At 40.0% G+C, this 20,518-nt stretch overlaps 1 protein-coding gene across 1 annotated transcript; it reads right to left on the reverse strand.

Annotated features, from left to right (window-relative positions):
- Positions 1-295: 295 nt before the first annotated feature.
- Positions 296-18,646, reverse strand: SLC25A26 (solute carrier family 25 member 26; the record flags this gene model as incomplete). The annotated part of the gene is made up of 4 exons (XM_010166430.1): positions 296-343; positions 1,831-1,935; positions 16,713-16,822; positions 18,478-18,646. Coding segments are annotated over 4 exons (432 nt in total), but the record flags the coding sequence as incomplete, so codon positions are not given.
- Between the last annotated feature and the right edge of the window lie 1,872 nt (positions 18,647-20,518).

Here is a 20,518-nt window from a genome sequence, read left to right on the forward strand (position 1 = left end):
ATTTTATGGTTTTCATCCTGGTAATATATAAATTTCCATCCTACGATTTAGTAGCAACTGAACTGAGAGACAGGATGGTAAATTACTTTTCTGCACGTCTCTCAGATTTTCTTAGTGCACATTATCAGTGTTCTATTTAAATTACAAATTAGTAACTTATCTAGAATAAAACATATTAGGATTTAGAGCTTATAGTTAAAACAATTGGTCTCAATTGTACTGCTATCTCTTGTTAGAAAACAAAGCAAGGCAAAGGAATCAATTTTTAAAAAAAAGAGAAAGACAAGTGTTTTACCTCTCTTAATACTGTGCTTTTATAACCCCGATAAAGCCCTTGAATACCCTGTAAACCAACAAAAGAAACCATCAGCTATAGGGAATTAGTTTGCCAAAGACCACAATTTATCAGTGATTACGAGGCAAGCATTACAGCCTTACTGAGTGTCAGCCCTGAATTTCTTGCTAATTTATTATATTGATTATAACACTGTATACTGTATTCCATGATTTACAGTGCCAGAGGGATTTAAGTTTATTTCAAAGATCATTTAACCACTGTTTAGAATAATCAGTTATAGAGAAGAAAATATACCATACAGTTGAAATTAAAAGGGCAAGAAGGCACAGAAACACATTATTTCAAACTCTAGTTGCCCAATATTTTGGTCAGAAGTATCCACTATCCCATAAATATTTTGAAACTACTTCTGTTTGAATAGCTCATGCAAAATGAACACAGAGGACATCAGTTTCCCATGCCCACCTTCTTAGCCTTGATTCAGAGCTTTCATCGAGACACAAATTTTGTATTTTTAACCATCTGATAAACATTCAGAACAATTAAAAAATTATTTTTATAAATGCATATAAATATTGTATTTTATATCTTATAGAATAGTTTATTCCATTTTTTGGCAAGTCTTATCATTCTCTGGCCAGCTACAAAAAGGGAAAAAAAACATATGGTTTTGAGAGCAGAATGACCAAACCACAGAAGAGATTCCAGGGACCCTCTTGTGCAGGGTTATCACAACAGTTTTCATTTACAAGCAAATAAAAATCAAGTGGATCATTTAAAGGTCATATTTATGTCTTCATTTTCCTAGCTTTTACTCATGGAAATGTATATAATATTTTTCCCCACAGTGTGTTCAGGAGCCACTTTCTCTTATGGAACACAACTTTTAAAACACCTCTTGTAAGATTCAGTAAGAACAGTGGCAAACAGATTTTTTCAGTAGTTACTGTTCCTTCCTGTAAAGATGACAAAAGCCCTTATTTTTCTAAAGTTATTTATACTGGATGAGCACTAATTTCCAGAGCTCCTACAGAACCTCTCTGAAATGCTGCCTTTAGGACACTCCTTCCAAAGTCTGCTTCAAAAACTGGAGACCACTCAGCAAACCCTAGATATAGAGACTTGATGTCCTGTTGTCCCAGACAAGGACTGTTTGCATGAATACAAGCAGAGCTTTGGAAACCCAAAAGCTAAATCACAGTTGGGTTTTTGTTTTGGTTTTTTTTGAGGATTTTTTTTTTTTTTTGGGGGGGGGAGAGGTGTTTGTTTTGTTTTTTAATGTACATACCTCATATAAAAAGAGGAGGAAAAAGAGTTGTTTAGAGTGTGCATGTAAGTGCATGCACATGGGGGAGGTGGGGGTTTGATTTCCTTAACCATAACATGCCAATCACTTTTAGTGACAGAAGAATAGATGGGAAAGTACTGGGAGAGCACAGCACTGGAACAAAGTGGTAGGAATGCTTCTAGACATGTATGGCTCTGAATGGAAAGAATTAAGTAACTTCTTGGAAATTTTGCTCTGAACTCACCTCATGATACAAGGTGTGGGAGAGAATCCGGAGGGTACTTGAGGAAGGAGAAACCTGGGCCCTTTGCTTGACAACCTCAGATGGAACCCGTATGAGGCATGCAACCTGCAAAAGAACCATACGTTCAGACAGCAATTCCTACTGCTGCCTTACTCTTCATGTAGCAGATATATCTGGAGATTGTTCCAAGTACAGAAACCTGAGAAACAAGGCAATAATTTTTATAATTATACGAGTTGAACTTAAAAGCTGTTTATGAGCAGCTTACGCATTTGCTCTGAGAGCTTTGTACTTTCTGAACACAAAATTGTACTAACAGAAAAATTCAAGTACTCCTCAAATTTTTAACTTCCAAACCAGAAGTAGATTTGGGTGTGGAAAATCACTGATGCAACCAAAATTCTGAAGCCGTTCTGTCTTTTGGCAGCCACAGGAATTTTTCCCCCCTCTTTCAAAGATCTGAACTGATCCGACTGAAGAGTCAGGACTTGAAGAACGAATTTCGCTCCTAAGTAGTTCCTTTGTGCCCTCTAGTGACTGACTGCAAGAGACACTCTGGTTAGCTTTAGATGTACACAATATATTCAAGGTTTACCTTAAAACATACACTGGATTTCATTTAAAGTGAAGCATTGGATTGATTCTTTCCTACACAATTTACTAGGCAAGAAAGACCCCTGCAGCTGGATGTAAAAACGTAGGTGCTGACACAAAGCTCCAGGTTTTCTGAAACAGTCAGACCTGGCTTTAAAACACTCACCTGCCACTACAACTTCAGTTAGGAGTTAAGCTTGTGTGCACATCATTTTGAGGAATGAGGATCCTGAAGCATCAGAGAGTTACAAGTCTCTTATCTCTCTAGAAAATACCTGTTTGTCAGAACTTAAACTTTTAAGAGTTTGTCTTCATTTGGCCCCAGAGATACTTAAAGCCACGCTGGGACTGGTGGCAAAACACTGGAGACACCACAGGCCCTCACCAGATTTTCAGTCTCCTTTGGCTCAGGAACCCCCTGCGATGAATCTGGTCCCTAGACAGAAAGGTGATCACTGAGCACTTCAAGTCAAGAGCACCCCAGGTGAAAGCTATCCATCTAAAGTGGCAAACCACTCAGAGACCCATGTGCCAAAGAAAGTTCAGGAATTCACTGCCAGATTGCACAAGAGACAGTAACTTCAGTGGTCATTTGTGGTTAACACAGTACAAGGTTTAAGTTCCATTTTCACAAAGAGACCAAGAAAAAGTTTGTTATCATGTTACATTTCTACAAGTTTACCAGACAACAATATCCAGAAGTCATTACAAACAGATCTAACTCCATATGCTCTTCAATTCTCAGGGTCAAAAATAACAAGTGACCCCAATCTGTCAAGAAAATAAGAACTGTCAAGTTTTTTGATAGTTCAGCATAAATATTTATAGAACTTCATGCTTCATAACACTCCATGTCCTTATATTAGCTTTTTATTCCTTAAAAATATGGAAGCGGGAGGAAAGCTTTAAAAAGGTTCGGATGAAAACAATCTAGTCAATCAGGACCAGACAAAGAGCACAGTGTGGCTTCCTGACATCTGGGGTGCTGCAGTTTTGGCAGGAGAAGGGTGGCTACAAAGTAATGTCTCCATCTCCCCTAGACTACTTGGGGTGCATTTCATTTCAAATTAACTTTGATGTTTCTCCTATTTGAATTTGCGCTTACAAGGGAATCTATGGCTGCACAAGAACAAAACCCAGTGATTACATTGTGCTGTTACAAAAGGGAATAAAGGCTCGTGTCACCCGGGCTGCGCTGTCAGATTGGCTCCACAGGGCACTTCTCATACTAAAAAAGACATGAGCTGCAACTGCCAGCATCAGATTGAACGGTGACATTTCCACTGTGCACCTGAACTTACGTGTTACCTTATTTGTTCCTACATGTGTACCTTACTAACAATGGCAATCCGAGCGGTCTTTTGATGTCAGTCAAACACAGGTCTCTAAAGGGAAGTATGCAAGATGAAGTTCACACGTCTTATTAGCCCACAAGGTTAAAATAAAAAAAAAGTAACAACCTGGGATAGATGGGTGCAGAACAATCTCAGATCTATTATATTCAGTTCTCAATCACTGCAGGGCCTTCCAGGTAACGCTGCCAAAGTTCAAAGAACACAACGCACCTCTCCGCCAGCTGCTTTCTTTGCTAAATGTGTTCAAGCAACACCAGTGTGATAACACTGCACCAAGATAATTCACACTTAAACTTTCAGACATCCAAGAGCTATAAGCAAATTGCTTGTACCTTCATCGACTACTAGATAAGTAGACATGGAAGACAGACAATAATGTGGCCTTTCATGGTGGGAGCCCATTCACTTCACTCATCACCAAGATCCCAGGAAGAAATTGCTTTTTAATCTCCTGGCTGCTCACAGAGATGCAGCCTGTTGCTTGCCACAGAAAAGCACAATACAGCTTGCCAAACTCGGGACATTCCTGGTACATCCTACTGGTTTTGGGGATGACCCCGTGACAAATGAGCTCTCTGCCAACCATCTGCATAGCCAGCCACGGAGAGGGTACAGCAGTGGGCTCTCAGCTAACATTCATCAGGCAACAGCACCCTGTTGACAGGGGCCACGCTCATTTTTAACAAGCACACTCTGGAGCCAGGAGCTATTCCTGTCTTTTGATGGGAGCAGAAAGACTGAATCAAAATCCTACAGATCAATTTCAGGGGAAAAATGGGTGCTGCCCTATAAGCTACTTCCTTATTTACCAGTAACACAATTCTTCAGTTTCCAGACTCTCTCCCATGTCAATGTACATATATATATATGTGTGTGTGTATATATATATATACACGCACACACCATAAGGGCAGGAAGGGAATAACACTGAAACAAAAGGCTCGAGGATTTTTTAGATTTAAGCTTTAACAAACCCCAATTTTATAGCTACAAGCAAAGCTATTATTACCTTACAGAGCAGGTAAGCAGAAATGACAATATTAGCATCTATTATCTTTCTAGCCTTTGGACACTATAACCACTTGTGAACAAAAGAGTACTGAATTAGAAAATCCTTCTCTTAAATAATTACCAGGTCAAAGGGTGACTCCCAGTATTTATATACAAACCCAAGTGCATTTTTAATTTACTGACCTGCCCTAGCCAGCTAGGGACAAAAGCTAAAAATAGGACTATTTTGTTAGCATTTATCTATGTATTGCTAAGACATATATCTTCCAATTAAATGAAGGTAATTTTTTCCCTCTGTCAATGCAGGGAAAAGTGTTTTCTTAACTTTTGGCTACTCCTTGCATGCATCAATGCTGCCATCTCCTGGTCAGATTCATGTTGGAACCAGACTTTCCTTGGTCTAAACGATGTCTTGACTGATTGTGAGAATGAATGACCAGGGCAATTAAAATCTCAAAGTCTCTTTATATACACCAATTTAAACAGATTGTTTCATTATATCCAAAACCTGTTTCTACGTGGCTGTAGCTAACAGAAAAATAAAATCTGCTGCAAATACCACCAGGAATCTGCACAAAGCCCTTTGCACAGGCTCACCTAAGTTTATTGGAAACACCTTTTCTTAAAGCACTGACTCCTGCACAGGGGCCAGTCCTACTGAAAGCTGGAGAGGCTGTTCGGAATTATGCAGTATTCATCTAATTCATCAGCACAAGGCTACTGAGCATTTTTCTTTAGACAACACCAAAAGACACATAATAAAAAAAAGAACAAAAAGGGGATAGCCCTGCTTACAAGGGGGTTCGGTGCAAGTAGGTCATCCAGGCCTTGATGGTTCAATAGCCAGGGAACTGCGAAAGCTGTGAGATATACACAGCTCACTGCTCAACCAGGGACACCAGCAGCAATCACATCCTGCTGCAAAAATGGCTGAAGAAAACTCACAATGAAAAGGAGATATATTTTAATATTTTTTAAATGATTTTGTAGTTAACATGACAAAGAATCTGAAGTAGCTGATTGGAAAGAACTGTTCGTGCTGCCACTGCAGATTCTGGGGTAAGAACTTATCTGCAAACCACCAGGACACCCCTGCTAGTTCACTACTAGCAAGTTCGTGCTCCTCTATCCAACATGTTCTGTTCTTTAGGCAAAGCCAAACATAAGACAATAACAACATCTTTAGAAAAGAGCATAACTCCTCCTGGTCTTCTGAGCTATAATATTATCCAATTATTAACATATCTCATTTAGATTAACAGCCTTTTGCTTCCATCCTTTGTGCTCCAGGCTAACCATTTTCTACATGACAGGTTTTGTAGGATTTAGTAGAGAATCAAAGAGAACATGCACATTTGTTTTTAAGCAGCTATACTACAGTTTGACCACTAACCTTGCAGGCACGATCTGTGCAGGAGATGTATCCAGGAACGTCTGAAAGAGGACAGAGCAGGTGTTGCAGTTGCTATTAAGGGCTTACCCTGGGTATTTAAATTGGGTTGATGCACGGCAGGTTCTTCTCAGAACCAGGGACACAGCTGGTGTAACACTATTAGCAGCTTTGTACCTCTGAGGAGAGCAGCTTGAGAAAGTGTTTCCATACGCAGCCTGGCATGTACCTTGCACAGCTGATGATCTGACTCACACTCTTAGAAGCTCCCACAACCATAAGGTCTGAGCACTTCTTATCTTTAATAACAGACAGGTATCACCCATGCTCTTAAGACAGGCTCCTGAAGGGCAAAGACTAAGAGCCCGCTCTGTTAAGATGCTGGCACCTGATGTGCTCCTGGCTAATGAGCTGATCTGTTCTCTGCACTAAGCTGGGCCTGGGTGAGGATCAAGACCAAACTTTTTCCACTTAGTAATTAGCCAGCCAGTCTGGTACAAGGCAGGAGAAGACTAATCTGAGGACAGAAAACTGTTGTGGAATACGTTAGTGGCTGGTGATTTAGGAACCTGCACTCAGTGACTCCAAGCAAATCTCTGGCTTGCATAGCTAGACCTACTTTGAACACAGGGTACAGAAACAAGCAGCAAGCTCCAGAAAACTTTTCTGTGCTGCAGCTTTAAACCCTTTAGAACACTTTCTAAAGGATTTTAATTTTAAATTTCCCAAGCAGGAGGTTAGTTTTAATGACTTTATGTGCCTGAGTAGGCTGGGAAGCTTTAACTGATGGTCACCATACAAATATAATTTAGTATTTAACACAGAACTAAAGGAACATACCTGGAGAGAGTTACTCTTAAATGTCATTTGCGTATGTTTATTCTTAATCAAGTAAGAATCTAATTTATGACACTATATAACTTTGCATTCAGAGAGCAGGACTTCAAACTAAACCTCGTAATATCTGTGCAAGATAATCATGAACCCATTCCAGAGAAAAAGCTGCTGCACAAAAATGGTAACAAAGAGGCTAGGACTTATCAAAGGACACCAGTTTAGGCTGCAGTCAACTGGGTAACAAAATCCTAAACTCTCATCCCATTCTTGAAGGTCAGAAGGATTGCCTGCTCCAACATCATGTAGAAAGAGCAAGAAAAATGGAGCAACTCTAAAACCCCATTCAAAGAGAAGAAGCAATAAAGATGTTTTTGGTGTTTTGGGGTGTTTGGTTTTCAGGGGGTTTTTTGGGGCTTTGGTTTGTGGTTTGTTTGGTTTTTTTTATGTTTGGTCTTCAAATCTCACTGGGATTCCCCCCTCTGACAGAAGAGAAAAAAAATGAACTTTTTTGATACAATAATATTAGCACAGTATCTCACCCTCCAAGTAACTGTTTCTAAACTCTGGTCACAACTCTTGGATCAGTAATGGTAGATAGTGGGGAAGGTGGGGAGCATGAGATGTATCTGTAGATGGAAGATTAATTGCCTTTCCACCACCAGGAAAATTAACAGAAAAGTGGAGAAACACGAAATATGCATTTGTGAGTTGGTTTTATATTTCTTTGAAGAGAGAAGCCTGAACTGCTGCAATCACAGACCCATAACAGTTGAAACACCAATAACCTTCATCTAAATAATTGCTGCCCTTTTGACCAAGACAGAACAAATATACAAGTTTCTAGGATCTGTAATTTGCTGTGGGTCAGAACTCAAGCTGTGAACAAGTCCTTCCACACGTGCTTGTCAGCAGGCTGTGCTACCTGCTAAAGCACAACTGCAGAATTGAAACCTTAACATGTATTTTAATGAGGAAATTGTCTCCAGGGATGACAGAAACTGCCCAATATATGTGCTGCCCACTATCAGTTTCTGCTTTCAGCGCCAGCCCCAGATAAAAAGTGTTCATTTCTGAAGTAAAACCTCAGAACATGCTAATCTTATTTTCCCCTCCCACACTTAGCACAGATGTGCCCTTCCAGCATAGTTAGTTAAATTCAGTCCTGTGCAAAGCTGATGGGGTCATGAACAGGTGACTCCACTCCTAATTTAAACCCTGTGGAGAGAACAAGTTTCAACTAATGGGCTCTGGATGGGAAAGTTTAGACAATGCCAAGCTCTTTGTCCCATCTTTTCCTCTGACTGACACAATAGGGCCTTCATTAATTTAACTGCAGCTCCCCTGTACGCTGGCAGGAAACATTTCTTCAAAGAGTAATCTCACCCAGCAGGATCCCTCAGATCTCAGCACTTCCCAAACCTTAGAAACATACTATTTCAGAGATGAGACCATTCACAGGGACCAAATGTCACAAACATTTGGAAAACCAGAGCTTTTGCACAAACATTTTCAACTTCCTCCAAGTTTCCACCTTAGATGACTTCACCTGGAATCCACAGAGTTGCTTTGCAGAGTGTTACTTCATCCTGTCATTGTCAAACCAAAGTCAGCTCCTTATTATTGCTTTCCAGAGCAACCTTCTTCCTGCTCCAGAGCATTATCTGCACTACCACACACTTCTTCCTTTGCAATGGCCACCTTGGCTGAGCCTTCTCACCCCAGCTGTCTGAAGTCCTCAGCTGGCTCCTTGTCCATCACTTCAGTAGTCCACTCAACATGGGCTTCTGCCCCTCTCAGATTTCCTTCCCCACACGTGGCTCTTCAGCTGCCCAGCTACATGCCCTACAACTCTTGCTGTGGGTGCCCTGCCTACCTCTGCATCACCCACATCAGATAAACCTTAGAAAACTTGTCCTCAAACAGTGGAAATTTGTGCAGAGTTCTCCTCACAGCAAGAAGAAACTGTTACCACAATTATCGCAGCTAAGAGGCAAAGAACAGGGAAAGTCTGCAAAGCTGACAAGGCTGACACTAAACAATTCTTTACAGAAATACTTCTCACTGCAGATGCTTTGTAACTTTGTGTGCTTTGCATAACTAAATGGGTCTTTCAAAGTTTAACCAATGTAGAGGTTTGTTTCCTTTTCAAAACTAAACCTAAAACTTACCAAAAGTGGCCTGCTGTTATGCACATCTCTTTTGCACTCCAGCACAGACCAAGTGTCCCACAGATTGTGAAGTTCCTCAATATAGTCACAAGCAGTTGGTTTAAAAGTGAGTGGCAAAAATCAGACAGCTGAATAGTAAAAAAATAATTTAAAAAAATCATCCTTAACCTGGTTGATGCTCGAATCATAAATTACTATCAAATTTAAGCACAGAAAGCCTTAAAGCTGAATGAGAGTGAACCCTTAATTCAACTTACAGAACCGTCTGCCTGATCCAATCTATCCCAGCAACTCTTTCACCACTGAGAGTCTGTTAAACTTATTTTAAAAGGCTTAGGAAACTAATCACACCAGACAAACTGCTCTTTCAGCAAAAGTAGCATGGTGCATCCCATCCAGCATAAAACAGTTTCCAAGGAGCCAAGTGGGGTCAGGCTGTGTTACAGGAGGATAAATGTTAATGAGATTCCAGGCATGAGAACACAGGCAATATTTTCTGAAAACACATTAAGTCTCCTGTTGAAAGATGACTGGTATTTTACAGTTTGCTCAGTCTCTTGGGGTTACATTGGCCCAGAACACGGAAATTTCAACTACGTTGTATTTTATCAAGTATTTTCCTTTAATTGATCTCTTACTCTTTCCTAGAGCCTTTTCACTTAAAGCATTATGGGCTTGTCCACATATGGAGCTATTCAGAAATAGCTATTCCTGACAAACCCTGTACAGAACCTTACTTTGGAATAAACTTACCTTAAACTATCTTAGACATTTCCACAGCTGAATCTGGCACAATATATTGCAAGCCAGGAAATCCATCAGGAAATATTTTTAAATAATTTATTTCTCACTTAAAGAGTATTCTTTAACCCAAATAAGCTTTCCTCTATAGATATTTTGAGCTACAAATCTTTCTAAACCAGATGAATATCAGCCCTAGGATTGAAAGAAAAGAGGTGACAACCATCAAACTTTACTCTTTACTGCAGAGCAGCATGTCCTCTAAGCCCTGAGTTGAGTAGGTAACACAAAGCAATCCAGGAGGGGCAGCTGATGAAGACAAGGCAATACATGCAGTTAACATGGAGCACTGTCCTGTTCTTTAGCTGTTTTAGCTGTTTTTGCACACAAGAGAAGATCAGCGTGGGTGGCTGGTTAGATGTTTGACAGTTCTTAATTTGCTGTTTCAGCCTTTAATTGTATGATGAATTTGTTGGCAGCATTTGTGAATTCATGCCTCCATTCATCTTTATTTACAACTCGTTTTCAGCTGCAGCTCTAATTTCAGTTTCCACCCGCTCTAACTATGCTCCTTCTCCACTAGTTCTTCATGGCAGCAGTCTCACCTTCACAACTATCTTCCAACCACTGCTCAGCTACACTTCTGCACAAGGATTTGGCAAAAATCCTGCAGCACCTGTATTGCAGACCTGACCTCACCCATAAATGATAAAGTCATAAAATTATTTTGATTGGAAAAGACCTTTAAGATCATCAACTCCAACTGTAAATGTAACACTGCCAAGTCCAATTTTCTCTTCTGATGCTTCCATTTTCTGTTAGGATTCTTCAGAATCCTATAGCTGGGATTTTTATAATTCTTGTTTTATCAAATCCAAACCTTTAAGTAAGCATAGAGCACACTACCCTTTTGATATCTGATTACTCATCCTCTGCCTTCTCCCTGGAAACTCCTGCAAGTGAGGTTTGGATTCTGCAAGATATGCATTTGGAACACATATTTGGGTTCTGTTTCCGAGGAATTCATCCCTCTGCTTTCTTCTAAAGTATCTTTAATACTCCTCTCTCACACACAAGCTCTAGATTAATATTTATAAATATTTCAAAATCCACCATGATTAATTCAAAAGATCTACATTGCTGCACTCCCTACCAGTGCTCATCTTGCCAGGGTCAGCACATTGCCCTTCACAACACCTACGTGCATCCAGGTAGGTACAGCACAAAAGGCACAGTCACATCTAAAATGACAGGCACTGATCAATGAAAATAGGAAAAAAAAGCCTAAGTACTGTGGCAGAGGTCCATCAAAGTTTGACTGCTGTCAGACTTTGGATACTACTCCAAATACTATGGTCTGCCAGCCCACACTACACTGGTTGAGAGGAGGTAAGATGCAAAGAGGAAAATGCAGCTTTTTGTTTTTGAACAGTTTTGTCCATTTATTAGTTCAGTTCTTAGAAAAGGGATAGTTAAAAATTCAAAGCCATTAGCCCAAAGTCTGGATACAATAAGTACTTCTTCTTTGCTGCAGCAGGTGATTGTTGAGTTAGAAGCAAGTCTCCCTAGAGTGTCCAACTTGCCTGTGGAACTGAAAAGCCACATCTTCCAACATGCAAGTTTTGGAGTTTCAAACAGCTAAAATCTTTACTTCACGTCTGATGTGAGCGGCTGTTTCATCTCTGTTAGACTGGGCTCTTGAAGGCTGATCTTCTAGGGCTTATAACGCTGTAAAGCCCTGATCAATTATCCTGCTGGAGATTCTTTTATGACATTACTCTGTGGAATTGTCTGACTGACGCTTCTACCTTTTCTGTAGAACATGCATTAATAGCAATTCTCTGCTCTGACCTCGCCAGTTACTCTCCTGGAACTCATACCAATACACTTTTGGATTCCTGTTCTATTAAACTGAAACTAGTTAGCTGTTTCAAAAGATACTGCCAGGGCAGAGGGAATAAGGGGGCTGATTCATGGACAAAGAGAGATAGACAACATGATGTTGCCTATCATGTCCAAAATGTCTTTTTGTTTTTTCCCTCCAGAAAAAAAACCCACCAAGCCTAAAATAATATAAAACATGCACTTTCTTTCTTTGTTTGAATGAAAAGCACACTCAAAATATCATTCTACAGAATCATGACTTGTAAACTGTAAACTTGCTTGCATTTGGGCTTGCTTCTTCTAAGAAACAAGTTAGGACTAGTAGAGAAAGCTAGCTGAATTCCCCAGAAAGATAATGCCAGCACCAAGGAGCTTTCCTATTTGACACATCCCAACAGCAGATAAAAAAATTCCCAAGTTATTAATACTGAGGGTCAGATGCTAATCACAGATGAACCACACACTTTGCTCTTATCATAAAAGTATCTTAAGTGGCAACACACTGGAATACACAAGTGAGCCTGGAATTTCACCTTGAAATACCTGTCCTCACCTTGCCCTGCGCAGCCACGTGATCCCCTCTCCCCAGCAAAGTGACCAACCTTTGGATGTTCCAATTCAAATCGATTCAACCTTCTTCCTTTCTCAAATTGTGGAAAAAAGTTAAGTGTGTGAGGCTATGCCAAAACCTTCTTGCTGAGGACAGCCAAGCCCACCATCTTCAAAGAGAGCAGTCCCTACCCAACTATTCAGAGCTGTCTCAGAACACAGCCAAAATTTCCATCTATAAGGTCTGTGGTCCACCAAAGCCTAGTAGGTAGCACAAGTTCTGGGATTCTTGCAGCCAGACCAGAAACACTTTTCTAGACCCATTACCTTGTCCAGCATTTACACAACTCAAGTGACCAGAGTGCAGAGACACTGAAGCAGAATGAAAACAACCCAGATGAGGAACCTAAAGTATCATGGCTACATCAGCTGAAAAATTTAACAGATCAAACGAATGCAGGCACAGTGTCACTAGTATGACCAGGCAGCCTTCAGCACCTGAGTTACTCTCTCTGTCTGGTGCTACAGCTACTGCGCAGACACACCACCTCACTGCAAGTAACCTGGGATTTGGAGCCTTGGGAATGCACTGCTTGGTGTCAACACATCTCCAGCACTGGAACCCTAAAGCACTCTGCAAACTTACACAGGACAAAAGCAGCTCAGTGACTTCAGCTGGTCATCTTCTTCCAGAGTATGGTCATTACCGCTACCTGCCAAAAGAACAGGACAGCTACCTCCCATCCTGGTCTTCAGTCCTCCCCTACACTTTCTCTCACAAGTGAGCTGAAAGTCAGGGTAGCTTGCTTTCCTACAGAGTAGGCAGGGAAAGGGAAAGGGAAAGGGAAAGGGAAAGGGAAAGGGAAAGGGAAAGGGAAAGGGAAAGGGAAAGGGAAAGGGAAAGGGAAAGGGAAAAGGAAAGGGAAAACAAAAGAGAACCTTTCTCTCACAAGTGAGCTGAAAGTCAGGGTAGCTTGCTTTCCTACAGAGTAGAAAGGGAAAGGGAAAGGGAAAGGGAAAGGCAATGTCACCAAAAATAGCCAGACAAAAATAAAACAAAAGGTCAGAAAGATAAGAGTGAAGAGTATTTACAAGCAACAGTCCCAAACTTGCAAAGCTCAGATCATAACCGTAACAATATCTAAATATTAGATGGAAAAGACTGTTGTCAGCTAGCTTCTCCAGAATGTGATCCAAACAACTTTATTCTCACCTCCATGGAAAAGCCAACAGGATTTAAAATTAACTGTGCTGAATCCAACCACTTTGGCATTCATGAAGGAAACCTCATCGGTCAAACTGGGACAATCTTAAACTTGTCCCATAAAACCATGTTTGCAGGAGGCTGGTGGGGGAGGCCCACAGGGGGACTTCTCTTTATCAAAGTTTCTTGTAATTAATAGTATACACTGTCATCTTAAATTGACATTCAAAAATTCTGTACAAATCAATCTGGAGCTGTACACTTAACTCTGGATCTGCAAGATGTAACTGGTTACTATTTAAAATGGGCATTAGGAGGTTAAAAATACTGCTCCTTCTCAGTTACTTACAGCGCCTCAGAATATTAAAAGTAAAATTTTAGAACATCTGGTTTTCCTTTCCACTCCCTATGATATCATGTTTTCCAAGCACTTTTGGCAGCTCACTGTAAAGATACAGGCAGACTAAACATACAGGGCAATGCAGAGTCTAGATGAAAAATTCCAAAGCCCTGTGTGCACTAAGTGTGTTTCTTATCACTAAATTTCACAGTTACACAAGTGGTATAATAAGGGTTTTCCCCCCACCTTGTCAACCCATGTATGCTTCAACTTTCTTCCGTGATGAGATGAGGTGATATACCATATATTTGCCCTCTAGAGTTTTGGCTGCGTCTTTGTAAGTAATTTTTCATGTATTATGGGATATTCAGAGTCCCTATACAGCAAGATTCAGTTATAGAAAAAAATAATTATGTTTAAGAGGGTCAGATTTTGTATGTACTTTTCTTTATCTCAGCCCAGGAAATGAGATTAGCCTTCTATATTCCTCCTGTGTAAAAGGGAGGGGTAAAAAAAAAACAACAAAAAAACACACAAAAAATGCAACACACTCTAGAACCACTGCCTTTTACTGCTTGGTTTTGTGCCTCCTAGCCTGGAACTGGGAAATTGGACCAAACCAGTTCCAAGAGACTGTTTCCCATGAATTTACACAGAAAAATGGCTGTTATAAAAACTAAAAGCTGCTATTTGACCTATTTCTCCCATATATTTTAATGTATCTTGATAGAACCTTTGCATTTTTTCCTTTTTACCTATGTTATTATTTTTACTGGGTCACATTCAAAACACACATTAGTCAGCATGAACATACCTTTAAGCTTAGCACATACTCACATTTTATTAATGCACAAGAAGGTAGCTGACTCATTTATGCTCACCAGTGAAAGAGCAGTAAACCTAGAAATCCAACACCAGTTTCTTGCTCTAAATCTTAATTTCTCCATTTTGTAAAAGGACAGTTTGGAAATGCAAAGAGATGCCTTTTGAATCCTAACACGACAGAGTCCTTGGCTTATTTTTTCACATTTAAAAGCAATTTATATCATAGTAATTATTAAAGTGTACAAAGGAGGAAAATTATATATTTTAAAAAACTACTGACAAAATAATAGTCCCAGTGTTAATGCCCTGACTAAAACTTAATGACTAATCAATAAAACTATAATTATAACTTTCACCATGGTGCAATTTAGAGTAGTTTATATATTTCTATTGATCAACTAAGACTTTATATAAAAACAAATATGAGAAGATCTTGCTTTGTGCTATTTTTATTACAGGTTTGTTGTAGCAAATCTCTAAATCCCTACCTCAATTATTTTACAGCTTAGTTTTCCCATCACACCAAGGGGAAAAGAAAAGCTAGCAAAAAGTAGGATCTTAGCTGAAAAATAGCTGTTACAACTTCACAGTTTCCACACATTTCAGTGGCTGTCACTATTTATCTGGCCTCAGAGTAGCAAGAGCCAAACATATGAGACAGCCCCGAGCAACTCATGTAACTATGCTGCACCTCCACTTGTCAGCCTGAAAATGAAAGCAGTAAGTCCCCAAGTTGTAAGGGTCACAAAACCACAGACCATCTTGGAAGACACAGGCAACAGGTCCTGTAATCATGCAAGGAGTCAGTCACCTGTAGCCAACTGTTCTTTGGCTGCTGCTGATTAAATTACCCGGCTATAGCTGTCTCACAGAACACTCACAGCCAGAGAAGTATACTAGAAATAACCCACTCACAAAAGAAAGAGCTTTTGTTTCCGGTGGATTTTATCACAGAGCACTGGCACTTCTTCATGAGAATAACTGTCATTTTGTTTGCTTCTGAAACAGCATTTGAGAAGCTTAAAACACCTCTTGGATCTGCTGTTCCATGAGATATTGGCAAACAAGGAATTTAAGGGCTCTGCATTGCCACAGTGAAGAACCTTTTGCTGATCTCTAATAGCCTTTATAGAACTTCTATGGAAGTCAGATCTGTGCGTTGCCTTAAGTTAGAAGTCGTAACCTGACAGCACAGGCTCTCATCAAGATCAAAAAGAATCCACCTGAGGCAGAAACAAAAACACATCCCACCCAGCCCTAAATCTATCACCTTCTATCTCCTCCTGCCTATAACCACGACTAGAATGGTTAGTAGGCGCTGCATTCACCTATCTTCATGGGCTTGGTATGTTAAATTAAGTTCCCTGGCTAAGTCCCATTCAATCTAATCAGTATCATTTCCACAGAAGAATAAAGATTATTGGAATCAAAGCTGAAACCAGAGAGCAGGGAGAGCTGAAATGCTTCCCACGGGAAGTAGCCAGGCTATGCTGCTAAAAGAGCGAGGCACCTGGTGCTAAGCTGAAATGGCACAGGTCCCTCTGCACTCCTGGTAGCTTGGGCCCAACCTACAAGTAAGCTAAGCCACCACAGGAGTATCCATACACAGCTACCTGTACTGGAGAGAAAGAAGCCAGTGGCACAAGGAATGAAAAAACTCAGTTAATAAACCTGATACACAATCACTACAATGTGAGGCTGTATTTATGTTTTGGAAGAATTCACACTTCCACTATCTACTGACTTAGCAAGATCAGCCATTAAACTTACTAAGAATTTATACAAACTCATTTATTCACTTTGAAACAATTCTTACAAGTGCCAACACTTCATTAAAAAATACATAATATTTTTGCAAGAACTGTCACAAGTACAGAGATGATCAACACTTTAAAAAGTAAGAGATGACAGCAAACCTGAGCTTTCATCATGTAATGGTTTCCTCTCCACCCACAGACACACGATATATGAACTTATTTCTTACCACTTCCCCAAGGGAGGCAGCCACCATGTGTGCTGCTGGAGTCAGGTAAGGTGTAGAGCCATGGTGCAGGATGGATTTCACATTCTCATAGGTGATAAAAAATGCAGCAGCTGAAATTGAAGAATACATGCAGTCATTTTACTGTTCCTACATCACAGAACTAGCTGAAAAACATTTAGAGGCTGATTTTGTTACCTATTATTCTACAACTGTAGTTGAAACAGGAATTTTTTGCCCCAGAACAGTACAACAGTATGAACACAGCCTGTGTGATAATTCCTTCAGAAGTTCATGCTCCTGGCTGTCACTGCCAAAACTCCCATTAATATCAAAGGTGTCAGGACTTAAGGCCATATTTAGTACTGAGATAAGGAAAGATGTGTTAATTACTCATGAATGTCCAGCAGGTTTTGAAAAAATGGTATCTTCCATCTTCATAGACAGGAAGGGTAGAGAGGAGGTTGTTGTCTTAAACTGGATGGATGGTCTTTAATTTTCTGCGGGGAGGAAAAACAAACTAACAAAAAACCAAACCAAATCAGTTGATTAATTGAAAAGAAAAAAGTGAAAAAAAAAAAACCCAAAAAACCCAAACAACAAATAAAATCAAGGTACTTGATACAAGTCTGCTACGCTGCAAAGTGCAAAAGTGTTTCAGCAGCAGTTATCAATAACTTCTTCCCAGCTATTGTCAGTTTAATATTTTGCACTTTAGCTCCATAAAAAAATTATTCCAAGCTTCTAAAAGTCCCTTCCAGGGAACAAGAAACATACAAAACTAAGCTGAGCACAGCAACTTGAGCTGTGTTTATTCACTGCAACACTCAACTACAAAAGCACCTGCACTTTAAGGGTTACTCTTTCTCCTAAAGATAATTTCATTTCTCAGTCATACGTTGGAAAGATAAAACCACAGTTCAGATTTTGAAGATGTAAATCCTGAAAAAAACTGACATGTCTTACGGGGGAAGAGATTTTAATTGTAAAGAAGGGCTATGTGAATTGCCTTCTGCTAATCAAAAGATGCTTATCACCTCAAAAGGAGATAACAGAGCAGACAAGATAAAGAACTGAATTTTTTCATATCATCTTATGAAGGACATCAAACATCTCAAGGTGTCAGTGGATTTGTAAGCAAAGTTCTCCTAACATTTACTGCTGACAGCATAACTTGCTACATTTTTATTCCTCCCTACACAGACAAAATGGACAAAGGCACTGGGAATTTGAGAAGCCTTTTCTCTGCAGGGACTACAGGCATTTAATTTTTTAAGTTTCAGTTCCAAAAGTATTCCTGATGTCTTCTCATTTTAAGTGTTGTAGTTGTTTCCAGGAAGTAAAAGACAGGCACAGCATCCCCAGGGCAAGTAGCTCAAAGGCCTCCAGTGCCCAAGGACTTTGAATTTTGATTCATTTCCAGTGCCATGAAAGAGTGGCTCATGATAAACATGTCCAGGACAAGCAAGACTCAGGCCTCCTTTAGCACCTGGAAATGCTTTAGGAGGCTCCTATAAGTAAGGGCAGGCTTATAAAACATATCCAGGAATGCTTCCAAGGAGTATGGGTTGCAGCAGCCTTCATTACAGGCTTCCCCAAAGAGTTTGTTCAATATTGTACAATTCTAGAAACTGCTCTACACAGCTGGACATGGATTGGCCTCACCAAATCCAGTCAGGCAGCTGCAAGAGAAGTCACAGATATGAATGTCCTATACTACATAAGTTCCTGCTTAAAGAAGACAAAGCATAATCCAAGGAAAATTTACCATTTGGAAAGGATCCTATAGCAGTGGAAGGAACACCAGCATAGATGCCACGAAAGCCACCAGCCTTCCTAAATCCTTGAGGACTCTGCAGTCTTGTTTTCACAGTATCCAGGGGAAAAAGGATCAAGTCAACACAAACACCAGCAACTCCACCAGCCTTCAAGACAAAACCATGGAGTAAAGTGGATTAACATTCACAGGGATGCAGCTGTGGTGCTTATGTGAGTAACTGAGGCACGCCCAAACCAAAGCCCTACTGACCATATCCTTTCTGAGGTCAAATTATTAACTGAGTATTACACAGACCTCACTAGCTTCTGTAGCTATAACAAGGAAGCTTCAACAAAAGAGAGAAAGGAATAGATGTTACAACTTTTAAACCATTTTTAAGGTATTTTCAAAACAATATTGGTGTTTTCAATAGTACAAGCCAAGCAATGCAACACTAATGCTCTACACATAAAAGCAAGACGGTGAATGCCACTTATCAAGATGACACAGCACAGAATGACCAGCACCTCCAGGAAGTTGTGTGATAAGATCAGGGAAAGACAGAAGCAATTCTGCTTTCCCTGTAAGCATCTCTAGAAAGCACATTTTTCCAGCAAACTTCTTCATTTAAAGTGTCACCTTCCCATTTCTGTTGTTGAACAAAACCTAAAGCTTTATTTTCTTTTGCTGACAAAAGTCTATGAAAGAATCAAATTATATAGAGATGTTTTCCAAGTCAGAAGGACAAGGGAAAGTTTTTTATACAAAGTAATTCTTAAAACCAAACCCTAAAATAACAGTTTCAACTAAAGCTCAAACTTTTTACATTGTCTGTGTTTCTAGTGACTTTTTTTGTTTAAGTTTCCCCAGAACCTGGCTGATCTGTAGAAAAGAATTACTTATCAAAAAATGGAGGAGGAGGAGACTGAAATAAATAGAAAAACTCATCTCAAAAAAAGAAAAAAAATAATCAATAGTCAGCCATTATGAGACACTACTTAGATGCACTGTTATTCAGAACAGAAAATATAGTTTGAAGTCGACCTCATATAAAGCAAAGCACAAGAAACAGCTGCACAGATTTTTAACTCTGCCTGAAAACAAATCACATGTGCATTACTCCAATTTTTATTTTTTTTTTCAGGGCCAACAGAGGATTCAGAGAGATGTTCACTATCTACTACTAAAGTTTTAATCAATAAGTTAATTACTCTTTTAATCTATTTGGTTATTTTGCATGCATTGATTTTTCTTCACTTTTTTTCCCCCCATCAAAATCCTTATCTGCTCAAAATAACACTGATGACATTTAATCAGATTTAATCTAGCCATCTGTTAAAACATGAATCAAAAGTTACTAATTGCTTCTTTAGTTTTCAAAGTTCTGTATCTTAAATGTCATTTAAATTCATGAGGCAGCTAATAGAGCACCTGCCAGAGAGCAACAATACCTGTGTGCGTACGCCATCTGCAGAAAACAGTAATGATTTTTAGATAGATTTAGATGAGATATTAAGAAGAAATTCTTTACTGTGAGGGTGGTGAGATACTGAAATAGGTTGCCCAGTGATGCTGTGGATGTCCCCTCCCTGGAAGTGTTCAAGGCCAGGCTGGATGAGGCTTTGAGGAACCTGGTCTAGTGGAAGGTGTCCCTGCTGATGGCAGGGGGGTTGGAACTGGATGAGCTTCAAGGTCCCTTCCAACCCAAACCATCCTGTGATTCTATTATAACAACTAAAATGCACCTTCTCCCCCACCTTTCAGTAACGGCAGCATTATCAGAAGTCAAACAGCTAAAAAACCTTTACCAGGAGCTGGACATACACATTAAAAATGATGACAGAAAACCAGGACCCAATTCAAACCCACTGAGCCACAGCTTTGCGGGTGGCAGCCGAGTGCCCCTGGGGCAGGTGGGGCGGGGAGCTGAGCTGAGCTCTCCTCACACTAGCTCGGGGAACACACCCGTGATTTTCCACACGGAACCGAGGGCGAGTGCTGGATACCCCCGGGCAGGTCCCTGGCTGTGGGGACACGGCCTTTCCCCCTC

This window comes from Antrostomus carolinensis, unplaced genomic scaffold, assembly GCF_000700745.2.
Source record: "Antrostomus carolinensis isolate BGI_N321 unplaced genomic scaffold, ASM70074v2 scaffold22234, whole genome shotgun sequence".
Classification (NCBI taxonomy): Eukaryota; Metazoa; Chordata; class Aves; order Caprimulgiformes; family Caprimulgidae; genus Antrostomus; species Antrostomus carolinensis.